Source organism: Rhincodon typus, chromosome 8, assembly GCF_021869965.1.
Source record: "Rhincodon typus isolate 14 chromosome 8, sRhiTyp1.1, whole genome shotgun sequence".
NCBI classification, from domain to species: Eukaryota; Metazoa; Chordata; class Chondrichthyes; order Orectolobiformes; family Rhincodontidae; genus Rhincodon; species Rhincodon typus.
Window position 1 is genome coordinate 1,934,617 of NC_063339.1, and position 18,061 is coordinate 1,952,677.

Consider the following 18,061-nt stretch of genomic DNA (forward strand, 5'->3'; position numbering starts at 1 on the left):
CTGCTCCTATGATGCTGCTTGGCCTGCTGTGTTCATCCAGCCCTGCACCTTGTTGTCGCGGATTCTCCAGCATCTGCAGTTCCTACTATCTCTCTACATTATTTGGGCAGGTTGCCCGTTGCCGTGGTGACCAAGCGGCGCTGCCGTTGCCCGTTGCCGTGGTGACCAAGCGGCGCTGCCGTTGCCCGTTGCCGTGGTGACCGAGCGGCGCTGCCGTTCCCCGTTGCCCTGGTGACCGAGGGGCGCTGCCGTTCCCCGTTGCCCTGGTGACCGAGCGGCGCTGCCGTTGCCCGTTGCTGTGGTGACTGGGAGACCGCGGCCTTCCCTCTCGGTGGCTGCCCGGGCCCGGGGAATGGCGAGGGGCCAAGACCTCAAATTAACCCAGGGCCTTCCGTCTCTCGCCTTTGAGGTACCGCTTACCGAGGAGGAAACAGACTTAAGCGAATACCTTCGGATCCGGACATGGACCCTGACCGTCTGCGCCTGTGCACACGCCGCCTTCTACTGCCGGCTACTGACAGCGGTCAGGTAATCAGAGCTATCCCTAACCCAACACTAAACAAATTGATGGAAAATGTGTCGAGGGAAAAGTCAGAGTTAACGTTGATGAAGGGTCTAGGCCCGAAACGCCGGCTTTCCTGCTGCTATAATGCTGCCTGACCTGGCGTGTTCCTCCAGCTCCACACTGTATCAATCCCTGATCCATATCAGGTGTCTCAGTGGTTAGCACTGCTGCCACACAGCCCCAGGGACTTGGGTTCACTTCCACCATTGCTTGACTGCCTGTGTGGTGCTTGCCTGTTCTCCCTGTGTCTATGTGGGTTTCCTCTGGTTTCCTTCCACAGTCCAAAAATGTGTGGGTTGGGTGGATTGGCCATGCTAAATTGCCCTTAGTGTCCAGGGATGTGCAGGCTAGGTGGATTGGCCATGGGGATGCTGTTTGGTGGGGTCTTGATGGGCTGAATGGCCTGCTACCACACTGTAGGGATCCTATGATTCAGCTGCTCTTCCCAAGACTGCAAGAAGCTACTGCATTCTGAGGAAGGGTCACTGGACACAAAATGTTAACTCTGATTTTTTTCTTCACAGATGCTGCCAGACCTGCTGAGCTTTTCCAGCAACTTCTGCTTTTGTTAGAAACTACAGAGAGTTGTGAACACAGCCCAGTCCATCACGCAAACCAGTCTTCTATCCAATGACTCCATTTAATACTTATCACTGCAGCAGGAAAGCAACCAACATAATCAAAGACCCCTCCTACCCTGATTATATTCTCTTCCACCCTCGTCCGAAGAAGGTATAAAAGTTTGAATACATCTACAAATAGATTCAAGAAAGCTTCTTCCTTGCTGTTATCAGACTTTTGAATTTTAAATTTAATGTTGATCATCCTCTCTGTGCACTTTGTGTGCAGCCGTAACATTGTATTCTTTGATCTGTTCTATTACCATCAATCATCATAGAATCTTTACAGTGTGGAAATAGGCCCTTCGGCCCAACAAGTCCACACCGAACCTCAGAGCAGGAGGCAGTCAGGAAGGGAACTGGAAATTGTCAATATGGCAGAAGGCATCAGAGGTGGGCAGGGTCTGGACAAAGGGAGACAGGATGGAGTCAAGATAGGAAGAAATGACCTTGGTGGGGCAGGAACAGGTTGATACAATGGGCCTACCATAACAGTCTGGTTTGTGGATTTTGGGAAGGAGGTAGAAGCAAACTGTCCAGGGTAGGGAGACTACAAAGTTAGAGGCAGCTGAGGAAGATCTTCGGAGGTAATGAGGTAGGTGACAATCCTGGCAACAATGGCTTGATGTTCTGATGTGAGGCCATGATCCAGGAGCAGGTAGGAAGTGTAGAGAATTGGTGTTGAGCAAGGTAAAGATCAGTGCACCACCTTGTCAGCGGGTGTGATGACAAAGTTAGGGTTGGACCTGAGAGAGCGAAGTGCGGCAATTTCAGAAGGAGACAGGTTAGAGTGGGCAAGAGGAGCAGAGAAATTGAGACGGCTGAAATCATGCTGACAGCTTTCAATGAAGAGATCAAGGGCAGATAAGAGACCAGAGGAAGAGGTTTAAGTGGAGGGTGAATACTGGTGGTGGGTGAAGGGAATCAGTGGAATGAGGTGGGGGAGTCTTGTCCAGAGAAGTGAGCACAGAGGCGGAGGTGGCGGAGAAACAGTTCGACATCATGGCGAGCCCGAAATTCATTAAGGTGGGGGCGTAAGGGCATGAAGCTGAGTCTTTTGCTGAGGACAGTACATTCAACTTCAGAGAGGATAATGTTGGGAGGTACAGTGAAAACACAGCAAGAGTGGCTGTTGGGGGGAATGATCTCTGGGGGACAGAAAGGGATGGCATCTGAGGGCTGGGAAGAGATGGGTGCTAAGGAACAATAAGGGATCGGTTCTGAGTGACAGGAGCAGATGAGAGACAGGAAGGGAAGGCTGGTGCAGGACATTTGTTGGAGTCCATTAGTTGCTGGAGCTTGCATACCTTGATGCCTGAAAGAAAGAGAAAAAGTCTTTTTGTTGAGGCAACGGATGAGACGAAGGATGAAGTGAAACTTGGAAATGGCACAGATTTGAGAGAGGGTTAGTTGATGTTGCTGCAGAGTGGAGACAGGTACGTATATATGATAGCACGTGGCACTGATTGTGAATCGCAGGATGGGATAGGAACAGCATTCCAAGGAATATTGTTGTATGTGACAGTACTTGAATGATTTAACTGATATCACAAAATATCTATGACCATCAGGGTGGCTAGGACTATTTCTGGGAGGAGCTAATCAGTTGTTCAGTGTGTCAGACGAGTTTTCCACCTAGCAGTTGCTGTGCTGTTGTTCTGCCTCATTTAATCGGATTATAGGTCATCTCTTCACTTGTTATTTAGCTGTTGACACTTCACTCACACCGTATAACACTTCTGATCACCTGCAGGGACTTATTTGACTTTCCACTCACACCGGTTCGCAACAAAGAACTGCACCTCCCAGTTGCGAACCATTTCAACTCCCTCTCCCACTCCTTAGATGACATGTCCATCCTGGGCCTCCTCCAGTGCCACAACGATGCCACCCGAAGTACCTCATATTTCGCTTGGCAACCCTGCAGCCCAATGATATCAATGTGGACTTCACAAGCTTCAAAATCTCCCCTCCCCCGACCGCATCCCAAAACCAGCCCAGCTTGTCCCCGCCTCCCTAACCTGTCCTTCCTCCCACCTATCCCCTCCTCCCACCTCAAGCCCCATCTCCATCTCCTACCTACTAGCCTCATCCCGTCCCCTTGACCTGTCTGTCCTCCCTGGACTGACATATCCCCTCCCTAACTCCCCACCTACACTCACCTTTACTGGCTCCACCCTCGCCTCTGACCTGTCTGTCTCCTCTCCACCTATCTTCTCCTTTATCCATCTTCTATCCGCCTCCCCCTCTCTTCCTATTTATTTCAGAATCCCCTTCCCCTCCCCCATTTCTGAAGAAGGGTCTAGGCCCAAAAGGTCAGCCTTCCTGCTCCTCTGATGCTGGTTGGCCTGCTGTGTTCATCCAGCTCTACACTTTGTTATCTCAGATTCTCCAGCATCTGCAGTTCCTATTATCTATGATCTTTTGATCTGTCTGCCCTTGATCCCTCAGCCCATAAATTCTGTGTTTTGCATGATTCTGTCTCACTTCACCTGACGAAGGGGCGATACTCTGAAAGCTTGTGATTTCAAGTAAACTTGCTGCACTATAAACTGGGATCATGTGATTTCTGACCTGATCCTGATTGTCTGCTATGGGACTACCATGTACCTTAGGTATACTATAATCAGATACTAAGTAATACATAGTAAACACTTACTGATTAATTAAGAAAAAGCCAACACCTGCTGAAGAGTTCTTGTAAGCATCTATCTCCACATGATGTCAGTAGCTTGCCTAGTAGCAGCTAAAGAATTGATGGTTGCAAATTTACCCGGTGTATCTCAGACGTTTCTGGTAGAAACAATCATTTACAATATGGTGGTTGCAATGGCAACTCAAAACTTTATTTAGCCATTCTTTTAGAAAATGGTGGCGGCACTTTAGAAAATTGCAACTGTGATGAGATCTGAAAATTTGATTTAGTGATGCATAGATCATTGAATCCCTACAGTTTGGAAACAGGCCCTTTGGCCCAACAAGTCCACACTGACCCTCAGAGCATCCCACGCAGACCCATCCCCTATAACCCACCTATCCCTGAACACTACGGGCAATTTAGCATGACCAATCCACCTGGCCTGCATATCTTTGGGCTGTGGGAGGAAACTGGAGCACCTGGAGGAAACCCACGCAGACATGGGGAGAATGTGCAAACTCCACACAGACAGTTGTCCGAGGGTGGAATTGAACGCGGGTTCCTGGTGCTGTGAGGCAGCATTGCTAACCACTGAGCCACCGTGCTGCCCCAAATGCCTTGACAGTAATTATCACTGAGCAAATCACAATACCAATCATAAATATTACGGTGCAAATCAGAGCACTTAATCATCAATATCACTGGAAAAAAATCACAGTAATTAGTATATTAGTCATCAACGTCTTATCAATCAATTCAAAATCACTGATATAACAAGGTGTAGAGCTGAATGAACACAGCAGGCCAAGCAGCATCAGAGGAGCAGGAAGGCTGATGTTTCGGGCCTAGACCCTTCTTCAGAAAATTTTCTGAAGAAGGGTCTAGACCCGAAACGTCAGCCATGCTGCTTGGCCTGCTGTGTTCATCCAGCTGTACACCTTGTTATCTCAGATTCTCCAGCATCTGCAGTTCTTACTATCTCTAATTCAAGATCACTGCTCAGATAATAGCAATCAATCATCGACATCACAGAAATAATATCATAAAACGAATCACAGCAACCGATAGTTAATTCTTAAATAAGTTCCATGCAATCAGTAATATCTGTCTAATAAATCATTGGTTTTCATACTTTCTTGGTTGGAGAGACTCCTTTCAGATGAATTATTAAATACACAACTAAAGATTAATTCTGTAAATGTTACAATGCTGCAGTACTTCTTAAGAGGAACACATTTGTTATGAGGATTTTTGAAATCAGGTAACCAGTTAGTTAAGAGTTGCAATGTGTCAGTTATTTCCTTATTTTCGACAGTGTTGAGACAGAGCAGATAAATGAGACAAAGAGGATGTAATTCCATTGGCATTTCAGTGAAAGCCCACTGAACAGCTTTTAAATGGCTAAAGATTATTTGAAAACATACATACTCAATAACAGTTCACAAGTCAGATCCAATATAATGAACGGTTGGCCAGATCAGTATTAACAACAGTCTGTTAATTTGTTCAGTGTAGGTTACAATTGTATTTTTTTAAAAAAATACAAGTCTCAGTTGAACTACAGAGTACTCACTTGAACGTGTCAATCTGGAGAATGTTTTGCAAAATGTGTGAACCCAAACCAGTTTCTCAGTATTACTTACTAATGTAACAATTTGCATTATTTACAAGAGGGTACAAGATTTAAGTAAATCATCCTGACATCTTTTGTGCAATCACAAGAATCAAACCAACAAGAGATTAATATGAACGGGAAATGCTGGGAATACTCAGCAGGCCTCAGAACTATAATGGCACTTGCTGACTGCATGAGTCTTCATTGAAGACAGTCAAATTTTGCAGCAGCTGCTGCTCTCCCAGACTCCAAACAACAGCAATGAATAAAAATAACATTCAAATAACTAAGAACAGCAGTCAATAATGAACCCTAAATAAACAAGTGAAAATAAGCCAATTATAACCAATAATAACACAACAAAAATCATCACATTTATAACTGAGAATGACATGGATGCAAACAATTAAATCCCTTCAGAGGATCACTCAACCCAAAACGTTAACTCTGATTTCTCTCCACAGATGCTGCCAGACCTGCTGAGCTTTTCCAAGAATTTCTGTTTTTGTTGCTGTTGGTGTAAATCATAGCAGGCTTCAACTAATAAATGATCAGTACTCTTATTCATCAATTCATTGTTGTTGATTGCATGTGGGTGACTGTTGTACAATACTTAGCTCAATACTATTCATCAGAATTTTAAATTATTAATTTAAGTGTTAATTATTTATGAATTGACAGGAAGAGGGCAAGGTCAAGGAGGGATATTGAAAAGATGGATAAGAATTTGAAAATCCAAATTGCCAAATTTGGAGCTAGTCTAGATCAGTGAGCAGAGGCTAATAGCTGAATGGGATTTGGTGCATGTTAGGACTTGGGCATTAGAGCTTTGGACAACCTCAAGTACACATATTGGAGGGTGTGGAAGGTGTTGGTGATTTGGAGGGGTGGTGCAAAATGTGGGAGACCAGCCAGGGGTGCACGGAATCATCAAGTCTGGAGGTGACAAAGGCGTGGATGGAGGTTTTAGCAACAGATGAGCTGATACAAGGGCAAAGGGGCAAATGTTAGGTAGAAATATGTGAAATTTGTGATGGTATGACAACGTGATAGGTAGCTCAAAGTCAGCATTGTGCTAATGGATGGCATTACCAAGGGGAGGCATAAAAATGAGAAACGAGAAATGAGAAATAGCTTATCTCAAGGTCAAATATGACCGGAAGCTGTGAAAAGTCTGGTTCAGTCTTAGACAGTTGCCAGGAAGAGGGATGGAAACTTGCCAGTATTTAATGGAGCTTATTTCTGTTCATTCAGTCCTTGCTGTCAGACAGGCAGTGTGGCAGTTTAGAAACTGTAATGATTCAAGGCAATAGCGAGTAGGGTACTAGCTATTAATGCTGGGTATTGTGGAAACTGACACTATTTTCAGATTGTGTTGTCAAAAGGCAGCTTCAGGATGTGGAATAGGAGGAGGCCAATGATCAATTCTCAGAGATCATCTAAGATAATGGTGGAGGAATCCCATAGGGAATTCAGGAAAAACCTCTTTATCCAGTAAGTGGTGAGAATGTGGAATCTGCTATCACAGGAAATGATAGATGGACATAACAAAAAGCACATATGAAATAACGGGATAGTGCAAGAGGGAGAAAGAAATAGAAGCATAAACCATAGTTCTAGACCAGTACTGAAGGGGCTATTTCCTTTCTGTAAGTGCACTGTACCTCAATGTGACGCAATGCTCAAAATAAGCTAATTGAGTTTTCCAATTTCTACAGATGCAAAATACTGAATGGAATCCATTTTACCAACTCCTGGATAGCAAAATACCAGATCCTTAACTTTAACAGAGGATCTCTGAGAATTGGGGTGCTTGGCTGTGGCCACTTCGGGAAGCAACTGGTATTATCCTTACTTCACCTGACAGACCTGACTGCAACATGTATCACTGTCTCTACCAGGAGACCGGAAAAGCTCAGTACGTTGTTTTTTTTTTAAATGAGTAAAGTTCTAATCATGTTCTATATTGAAGCAAGAGCTGAAAGAAAGGAAGTGGTTTAAGAACCTCAAGTTTGCTCAACCTCTCAAGTGATTTTAACAGGATTTTTGAATAAATAACGTGAATAAACATGCACAAATCTGGGAAGTTTATCCAGGCTGAAACTCCTACTGCAGTGCTGAGAGAGTGCAGCACTGTCACAAGTTCAGTACTGAGGGAGTGCTGAACTATCAGAGGATTGAGTGCATTGAGTGTAAGAACAAAAACAGAAGTTGCTGGAAAAGCTCAGCAGGTCTGGCAGCATCTGTGAAGGAAAAAACAGAGCTAATGTTTCGGGTCCAGTTCTGAGGAAGGGTCACTGGACCCGAAACGTTAACTCTGTTTTTTCCTTCACAGATGCTGCCAGACCTGCTGAGCTTTTCCAGCAACTTCTGTTTTTGTTACTGATTTACAGCATCCACAGTTCTTTCGGTTTTCATTGAGTGTAAGAGTTGGGACGTCATGTTGCGGCTGTATAGGACATTGGTTGGATAGGCCACGTTTGGAACATTGCATGTAATTCTGGTCTCCCTGCTATAGGAAGGATGTTGTGAAACTTCAAGGGTTCAGAAAAGATTTATAAGGATGTTTCCAGGGTTGGAGGGTTTGAGCTATAGGGAGAGGCTGAATAGGCAGAGGCTATTTTTCGTGGAGCATCAGAGGCTGAGGGGTGACCTTATAAAGGTTTATAAAATCGTGAGGGGCATGGACAGGGTGAATAGCTAAGGTCTTTGGGGAGTCCAAAACTAGAAGGCATAGGTTTAAGGTGAGAGGGGAAAGAGTTAGAAGGGACTTAAGGGGCAACTTTTTCAAGCAGAGGATAGTGCATGTATGGAATGAGCTGCTAGAAGAAGTGGTGGAGGCTGGTACAATTATAACAGTTAAAAGGCATCTGGATGGGTATGTGAATAGGAAGGTTTTAGAGGGATATGGGCCAAATGCTGGCAAATGGGACTAGATTTATCTAGGATATCTGGTTGGCAGGGACAAGTTGGACTGAAAGGCGTTTCCGCGCTGTACATCTCTATGACTCTATGATTCTATGTCAACTCCTTTTTTTCAGGTGACCTCTCAGAAATGGGAATCAAGTGTTTTTATGATAACAAACGACTGGCAGCCTCAGTAGATGTGATGTTTCTCTGCTGTCTACCATCTCACCTGTTGGCTGTTGCTTCTCAAATTCACGGTTGCATTGCTGAATCCTGCGTCGTATATAGTGTTGTAACTGCAGTGCCTGTGGCAAGGTCAGTCCCCCACTTACATCGGAATGGGAATCTTATAATACAGGCCAGCATTTATTGCCCAGCCCTAATTGCCCTTCAATGAGGGAGGGTAATCACCTTCTCGAATAATTGCAATGAATGTGGTTATAGGTACAGCCATTGTGCTGTTATGGAGCAAGTTCCAGAACTTCGACAAGCAACAGTGTAAAAATGGTTCACCTGCACATCTACTAATGTGTTATACTGTATCCACTGTTCCCGTTGTGGCCTCCTCTACATCGGGGAAACCAAGCGGCGGCTTGGGGACAGCTTTGCAGAACACCTACGCTTGGTTCGCCCTAAACAACTGCGCCTCCCAGTCGCAAACCATTTCAACTCCCCATCCCATTTCCTCAGACGACATGTCCATCCTGGGCCTCCTGCAGTGCCACAACGATGCCACCCAAAGGTTGCAGGAACAGCACCTCATATTCCGCTTGGAAACCCTGCAGCCCAATGGTATCAATGTGGACTTCACAAGCTTCAAAATCTCCCCTCCCCCTACTGTATTCCCAAAACCAGCCCAGCTTGTCCCCGCCTCCCTAACCTGTCCTTCCTCCCACCTATCCCCTCCTCCCACCTCAAGCCCCACCCCCATCTCCTACCTACTAACCTCATCCCGCACCCTTGACCTGTCCGTCCTCCCTGGACTGACCTATCTCCTCCCTAACTCCCCACCTACACTCACCTTTATTGGCTCCATCCCCGCCTCTTTGACCTGTCCGTTTCCTCTCCACCCATCTTCTCCTCTACCCATCTTCTATCCACCTCCCCCTCCCCATTTATTTCAGAACCCCCTTCCTCTCCCTCATTTCTGAAGAAGGGTCTAGGCCCGAAACGTCAGCCTTCCTGCTCCTCTGATGCAGCTTGGCCTGCTGTGTTCATCCAGCTCTACACCTTGTTATCTCAGTGTAAAAATGGTCAGTACATTTTCAAATTTGGATGACATATGGTTTGGAAGGCACCTGGAACTAATTATTATCTCCAGTGAGGCTTGATTTCAGGCTATTCTTTCCTGAATCTGGGTGCTTTGAAGATGCTGCAAAGCTATCTGGAGGGATTCCATTTGGGCAGCATGGTGGCTCAGTGGTTAACACTGCTGCCTCAGCGCTAGGAGGCTTGGGTTCAATTCCCCCTTGGGCAACTGTCTGTGTGGAGTTTGCACTTTCTCCCCGTGTCTGCGTGGTTTACCTCCAGTTTCCTCCCACAGTCCAAAGATGTTCAGGCTAGGTGGATTGACCATCCTAAATTGCCCATAGTGTACAGGTATGTATAGGTTAGGTGGGTTTGGGGAATGGGTCTGGGTGGGATGCGCTGATGTTTGGTGTTGACTTGTTTGGCCAAAGGGCCTGTTTCCACACTGTAGGGATTCTATGGATAGAATATCTTTTATTTTCCTTTTGCATCATCCTGGCCATTGCCTAGCAACACTTCATAGACTAACATTGGTATTTCAGTGATAGCAAGCTGTGTGGTAATGAGCAAATACACTATTACAAAATATCTATCAAAAAACCTGTGGCCAAAGCATTTCACAATTCATTGTGTGACCACAGCATGAATAGGACTGAAATAGGACAATGCAGCCAAAATGATGGGCAAAAGTTTGAGGAAAGAGGCCCAGGGTACAGGGTCAGCTTGACATAACAGCTATACAAAAATAGAGGGAGGATGAACCTCCCTGAGGCCATGGTTGAAGAGGCAATCGGAGGAGTGCTGGAGGAAGTGAGAGCAGATTTTGTTCAGCAAACCATGGAGAGATTGGGAAAAGAGATTGGAAGTCCATGTTTAGGAAGTGGGAGAGTGGGTACGGAACCATTGGAGGTCTGTTTGGTGAAGGAAAGATAAGTGGAAGAGGATGTGGGAGCAAAACTCTGGGTGAACTGTAAGTCATAGACCATGGGGACTGAGAGGGCAGTGACGATGAAATGAGGGTAACCAAACCCAAAGTCACACTTCATTAATGAGAGATGCAACTGAGCTTAGATATCTGATCATTATCTGATGTGAGATCTTCCTATTCTGTCTGGTTCAGTTTTCCAATGAAACATTGAAACTTTCAGCTCAGCTGGAGGCTATTTGGCCCATCATGCCTGTGCTGACTTTGAAGGATGTACCCAGTTCTTACTAGTCCCTTGCTTTTACCCAAAGCCCTGCAATTCTTGTCATTTTTAAATATTTATCCAAATTCCTTTTGGAAGTTATTAATGGTGTGAATTTCTGTGCTTTCAGGAAGTTCACTCCAGTTCATAAAAACTAATTAAAACAGAAAAAATTAATATTAAAAAAACACTTCTCATCTCATCTCATCTCTGGAGGAAGGGAAGGGTGACTGGATCTGAAATGTCAACTCTGATTTTTCTTCACAGATGCTGCCAGATCTGCTGAGCTTTTCCAATAACCTCCGTTTTTGTTTCTGATTTACAGCATCTGCAGCTCTTTCAGTTTTCATCTCATCTCCTGTCTTTGCCAGTGATCTAAAATCTGTAATCCACTAGTCCTGCTGCCACTGGAAACAGTTACTTCTCAGTTACCCTGTTAAAGCCCTTGATCTTGAACTTATTAGGTAACCCTGCATATAAACTGAGGAAGGGTCACTGGACCCGAAACGTTAACTCTGTTTTTTCCTTCACAGATGCTGCCAGACCTGCTGGGCTTTACCAGCAACTTTGGTTTTGTTCCTGATTTACAGCATCTGCAGTTCTTTCGGTTTTTATTCTGCATATAAACTGACGTTTTCCCAACCACCATTAGTTCTGAGGAAGGGTCACTGGACCCAAAACATTAACTCTGTTTTTTCCTTCACAGATGCTGCCAGACCTGCTGAGCTTTTCCAGCAACTTTGTTTTTGTTCCTGATTTACAGCATCCACAGTTCTTTTGGTTTTTATCTAATAACTGTTTTATTTATGTGGCTTTTGGTACTTACTTAAATATTGATGTTACTGTTGCTGTGTTTTTCCCTCAGGCTCAAGAACCTCCTGGCACACAGCAGCATTGTGAGGCCACATTATTTCTTCCACAGAAAAAGTGCGTGGCCTAAACTGTGGCAGAGTGGCAGAACTCCTGTTGAAGCCCTAAAGATTCAAAAAGTTATTGAGGTGACATCGCCATTTAAAAAGGCTTGTAAGTAAAGTAGAAAGTATGATAGTTTTCCTCAATGTGTATGCTGAACTGTGGTGAAAAGGCTGTAGTCCCCAAATCTGAGAATTGATCTGCATTTCCCCTATTTATGATGTACCCCAAGGACTTTGCTGGTAGAGAACTGCAGATCAGGAACAGCCAAGTGTGGGGGTTGGGGGGAAGAAATCAAAGTGTCACTTTGTTTTGGCTCAAGAATACCAAATGCATTTTACATATAATGATAACAGTTTGCATTTATTTAACACTCTTAAGGTAGTGGGTGAGACATAAGTTGACATTGAATCAGAGAAGGAGGTATCGGACCAGATGGTCAAATGTTTGGTCAACTAACTTTTAAGAAGTGATTTTAAGGAGATGAGAGAAGTGGAGATGTTTGATGGGAATTTCCAAAGATTGGGGCCAAGCAAGTGAAGGCAAAGCCACCACTGCATACTGTGATTAAAATTAGGGATGCAGAATAGACCCAGAGGAGGAACACACATTTCAGTGGTTTGTAGCAATTAGGAGAGGTTACAGATATTACTGCTCCTGATGCAAAATTCAGATCCCAGACTTTACAGGCCAATGGCATGGGGAGTATGATGTCATTGTGCATTTTGACAATGTCATTAAGCACTGATGTGGCCTGTGTTTGTGAGTACACCAGACATTGAGACTTGTACTGATTAGTAGCCAAACTGGCTAAAACCAGTTCTGAGGAAGGGTCACCGGACCCGAAACGTTAACTGTGTTTTCTCCTCCACAGATGCTGCCAGACCTGCTGAGCTTTCCCAGCAACTTTGTTTTGTGGCTAAAACCAGACTATTGTTAGAAAGTAGCCAAAATTCAGTAACAAAATGTGTATTTTTAAAATTCATTCAAAGTAAGCATACTGGCCACACCAGCATTTATTGCCCATCTCTAATTTCCCAGAAGGCAGTTATGAGTCAGCCACATTGCTGTGGAACTGGAGCCATATTAGGGCAGACCAGGTTATTATTCATTCATTGGCATCGCTGGCTGGTCATTCTAGTTATTGCTAATCCCTAGTTGTCCTTGAAAAGGTGGTGGTGAGGTGCCTTCTTGAACTGCTGAAATCCACATGTTGTAGGTTGACCCACAACGCCCTGAGGGAGGGACTGCCAGGATCTTGACCCAGCGACAGTAAAGGAACGGCAATATATTTCCAAGTCAGAATGGTGAGTGACTTGGCGGGGAACTTGCAGATGGCGCTGGCAGGGTAGGTAGTGTCCGGGCTCAAAGAAGTCCGTCAACTCCAGGCTGGCGACATTATTTTCTCTATTACTTTTCACCATTTTTCTTTTTCTTTTTCTTTTCTTTTTTATCTTCGAAGCTGGAGCGGTGACAGCATGGCGGTGGCTACAACCACAGCAGAGTGGATTGGGACTCCAAGTGAAAGCAGCAGTGACAGTGCCCAGAGCCTGGACTCCTTGCGGCTGCGCTGGTGCCCAGAGCCTGGACTCGTTGTGGCAGCACTAGTGCCTAGAGCCTGGACTCCTTGCGGCTATGCCGGTGTCCAGAGCCTGGACTCCTTGTGGCGGCGCTGGTGTCCAGAGCCTGGACTCCTTGTGGCGGCGCTGGTGTCCAGAGCCTGGATTCTTAGCAGTAGTGCTGGTGCCCAGAGCCTGGACTCCAAGTGGCAGTGGCATTGTCCAGTGTCTGGAGTCCTGGCAGCGGTGGTGGTAGGTCTGGAGCCTGGTGAGATAACTCCACAGAGGCTGGTATCCCATTACCAAGTCATCCTTTATTTACACATAAAGAGGCCTCAGCTCTCAAAGTGAACAGAATGTCCGACACTCCTGTTTCTATCTGTCAGCCAGGGTTCCCTGATTGGACCAGATTAATAGCCCCAATCAGGGAACTCATATTCTATGTGGTTCATTTGCTGACCTCATTACAATCACTATATCCCTCCCTCTCTGATCCAAGGGCATAGGCCGATTCTGTTTTTTGTAGCTCTTCCTGGGGTATTTTAACACTGGGTCAGGTTCCTCCAACTCTGCCTCTGATATACTCAGCATGTTACACGCAGTAGCTTGCCTCTTGTGCCAGGAGCATCTCAGAACAAATTCATTCTCTTCTTCGGGCGGCAACGGCAGCAACATCCGCTGTGTCCATCTCAGATTCCAAGATATCTTTAACTCTTGAGAGGGAGAGGGAGAAGCCCAGGTTCTCGAGCAGTCAGAAAGGCTGTCGAGGAGCAGGGCTTGTTTTGTTACCATACTGTTTGCGAGTTTGCAGTCTTCCTATAGTCTACCTTCAAGACCGTTGCACCTATCCAAACGTTATACATCACTGGACCTGACCTCGAGTCGATCAAGCCTCTTATCCATGCAAAGCCATTCCCGTAGTTCGTACACCAAACTTCATCCGCTGAAGTAAACTGTTTCTCGCTTAGCAGAGTCTTGTGTCCTGCATAAACAACCCGATCATGACCCGGAACAGAATCGGCTCTGACTGCTACTTGACCCACTAGAACTCTGACTGACCCGAGACCGGCAGCAGGCGACCCTGAGAACGTCCAACCGATCTGAGACAGACATCAGCGTGACCCTGTGGAGGCCCGGCCCAATCAGGCCTGACTCACTTACCTGCAAGTAAAGAAGTCTCGCTCCAACACCAACTGGGACTGCCCAAGATCAGAAACTTCACCAAAGCCACCCATCCCCGAGGAGACCAGACCAGCCCAGGCCTGAACTCTAACCTTGCAGTGTCCCACCATCAGGGGAGGCCCAGACTGACCGGAACCAACTCATTTACCTGCAGGAGCAGCAGACTCGCAGCACCGACTCCCCAGACCATCAGGATGCAGGAAACCAACAAGGACACAGGGAAAACGTGCTGGCCTAAAGGTGAGGTTGAAACTACATGGTTTCAAAACTCCCCTCCCCAGCATACTCCGAGCAAATGTCCAAAGTATCAAAAACAAAACGGATGAACTTGGATCTAGACTTACCTACCAGAGAGACCTGAGAGGCTGTTGTGTGTTCTGCTTCATGGAAACTTGACTCATCCCTGCCATGCCCAACTGTGCCCTACAAGCTGACAGGTTCTCCATACACCACATGGAATGCATGGTGTCCTTGGGTTAGGCGAAGGGCGGAGGGGTATGCTTCCTGATCAATACTTCCTGGTGCTTGGATGTAGCGATCCTGGCAAGCCACTGCTCACCAGACCTAGAATACCTTACAGTAAGATGCCGTCCCTACTCCCTACCACGAGAGTTCACCTCTGCCATCCTGACAGCAGTCTACATACCACCCCATGTGAATGTGAAGAATGGCCTAGATGTGATTTACACCGCCACAAACACTCTAGAGACAAAATTCCCTCAGGCAAGACTCATTGTGGCCGGCAACTTCAATCAAGCCAACCTCAAGTAGGTGATGCCAAAATACCACCAACACATCTCCTGCCCCACCAGGGGACCAAACATTCTGGACTACGGCTGCACAACCATCAAAGACGCCTACTGCTCAATCCCCTGTGTACACTTCGGAAAATCCGACCACAGTGCTGTGTTCCTCCATCCAGCTTACAAGCAGAAGCTGAAACGGGAGAATCCTTCACAAAAGGAAGTACAGTGCTGGTCCGAGGCAGCAGAAGACCATCTCCGGGTCTGCTTGGACTCGGTGGACTGGACCGTGTTCAAGTGTTCAGCGGAAAACCTATACGAGTACGCCATCACCGTCACAGACTTCATTAGCAAATGTTGGGAGGACTGTGTACCAAAGAAGTCAATCTGAGTGTTCCCCAACCGGAAAACTTGAACGAACCAGGAAATCCACTCCCTACTGAAGACCAGACGTGTAGCATTCAAGTCGGGTGACCCAGACCGATACTGGAAATCCAGATATGACCTCCGCAAAGCCATCAGGGAGGCCAAGAAGCAGTGCTGGACCAAGTCAGAGGCCCAGACCTACCAAACAGATTCCTGATGTCTATGGCAAAGCCTGAACGACTTTACGGGATACAAAATGAAACAGCATAAGATAGCGGACAACACATCCCTCCCTGACATGCTCAATGCTTTCTATGCTCAGTTTGAGCAGAATACCACCAGCATGGCAATGCCTGCCCTGACAGCCCGAGACACACCTGTTCCCTCTGTCACTGCTTCAGAAGTCAGATCAGTCTTCCTGAGAGTCAACCGAAGGAAAGTGATGGGCCCAGATGGTGTCCCTGGTCGAGCACACAGATCCTATGCATTCCCCGACATCTTCAACTTCTCCCTCCTACAAGCCGAAGTGCCCACCTACTTCAAGAAGACCACCATCATCCCCGTACTCAAGAAAACACTTAATGACTAACGCCCAATAGCTCTGATTTCAATAATCATGAAGTGCTTTGAGAGGCTGGTCATGGCCCCCATCAAGTCCATGCTGTCAACCTGCCTCGATCCCCTACAGTTTGCCTACCAACATAACAGATCCACGGAGGATGCCATTTCTCTAGCCCTGCACTCATCCCTGGAACGTCTGGATAACAAAGACTCCTATGTCAGACTTCTGCTCGTTGACTACAGCTCTGCCTTCAATACCATTAGCCCTTCAAAACTGCATGACCTTGGTCTTGGCTACGGCCTCTGCAATTGGATTCTCAGCTTTCTGACGCACAGACCACAATCAGTGAGAATAGGTAACTGCACCTCCTCCACAATAGCACTCAACACTGGAGCACCCCCATCTCAAGGATACGTCCTCAGCCCTCTACTGTACTCCCTGTACACCTACAACTGTGTTGCCAAATTCCAAACGATCACTACAAGTCCGGTGACCACACAGTATCCACCTTCTATCTTTGTCTCCCCCTCTCTCTATTTATTTCAGAGCCCCCTTCCCCTCCCCCATTTCTGAAGAAGGGTCCAGACCCGAAAAGTCAGTTTTCCTGCTCCTCTGATGCTGCCTGGTCTGCTTAATTCATCCAGATCTACACCTTGTTATCTCAGACTCCAGCATTGGCAGTTCCTACTATCTCTGACCACTATAATGGGATGGATATCTAACAACAATGAGTCAAAATACAAAAGGGAGACATGGTGCAGTGAAAACAATCTGTCTCTCAAAATCGGCAAAACTTAAGAACTGATCATCGAATTCAAAGGAGGAGAACATGTCCCCATCAACATCAACGGAACTGAGGTTGGGAGAGTGAAGAGCATCAAGTTCCTCGGAGTGACGATAACCGACGACCTCTCCTGGACTTCCCACATGAATGCGACAGTCAAGAAGGCACAACAACACCTCTTCTTCCTCAGGCAGCTCAGGAACTTTGGCATGTCCATAAGATCCCTCACCAACTTCTACAGATGCACCGTAGAAAGCATCTGTCCGGGTGCATAATGGCCTGGTATGGCCACTGTTCTGCCCAGGACCGTAAGAAACTACAGAAGCTGGTGTGCAGAGCCCAGACCATCACAGAAGTCAATCGCTGCCACTGAAAGGCAGTCAACATTATCAAAGACCTATCGCACCCTGGTAATGACCTCCTACAACCTCTTCCATCAGGCAGAAGATACAGAAGCTTGAACACACGCACAAGCAGGTTCAGGAACAGCTTCTTTCCAGTTGTTATCAGGCTGTTGAATGGACTCTAGCCTCAAATAATCTAACCTGCAATGTAACCTGTATGCCTCTAAGTCTTTTTGATCTGTACATCCTTTGCTTGCTGTGATCTGCCTGTACTGCTCGTAAACAAAGCTTTTCACTGTATTTCGGTACATGTGACAACAAAAATCAATCAATCAATTAGTCGTTGCCTTTCTTCTGCCCCAATGTCACTTGCTCAGAGAAAATAATACATTCTTTCCACATACTGGGCACAGTCTTCAATGGCAAGCTTCCCAAATAACAGCATGATCCCAGAAATGCTTACCCCAACTCAAATACAACTGTTGCAAGTGAATTTCTTCAGGATTGTGCTTTTTTCTCATTGCCACAATATCCTATCACCAAGTCGTCCTTTATTTCCATCTGGAAAATACTTGAAACTGATCCAACTCCCTTAAAACAAGGTGTCAGAGTGAACAGGATGTCTGACTCTCCTGTTTCTATTTGTCAGCCAGGGCTCCCTGATTGGACCAGATTAACAAGCCCCAATCAGGGAACTCATATTCTTTGAGGTCCACCTGGCTGGCCTGGTTAGAATCACTACACCTGGACTCCTGGCAGCAGCCGGACTGGAGCCTTGACTCTTGGCAGTAGCGGTGCCTGGAGTGGGAACTCCTGGCAGCAGTAGACC

General features: G+C 46.2%; 1 protein-coding gene across 1 annotated transcript in view; it reads left to right on the forward strand.

Moving 5' to 3' along the window:
- Positions 1 to 167: 167 nt before the first annotated feature.
- noxred1 (NADP-dependent oxidoreductase domain containing 1) overlaps positions 168 to 18,061 on the forward strand; it is a 30,849-nt gene continuing 12,955 nt past the window's right edge. Inside the window, exons 1-4 of the mRNA XM_020513816.2 lie at positions 168 to 528; positions 7,157 to 7,356; positions 8,480 to 8,660; positions 11,646 to 11,803. Coding sequence (XP_020369405.1) covers positions 353 to 528; positions 7,157 to 7,356; positions 8,480 to 8,660; positions 11,646 to 11,803 — 715 coding nt within the window. The 5' untranslated portion in view covers positions 168 to 352. The remainder of the gene's footprint in view (positions 529 to 7,156; positions 7,357 to 8,479; positions 8,661 to 11,645; positions 11,804 to 18,061) is intronic.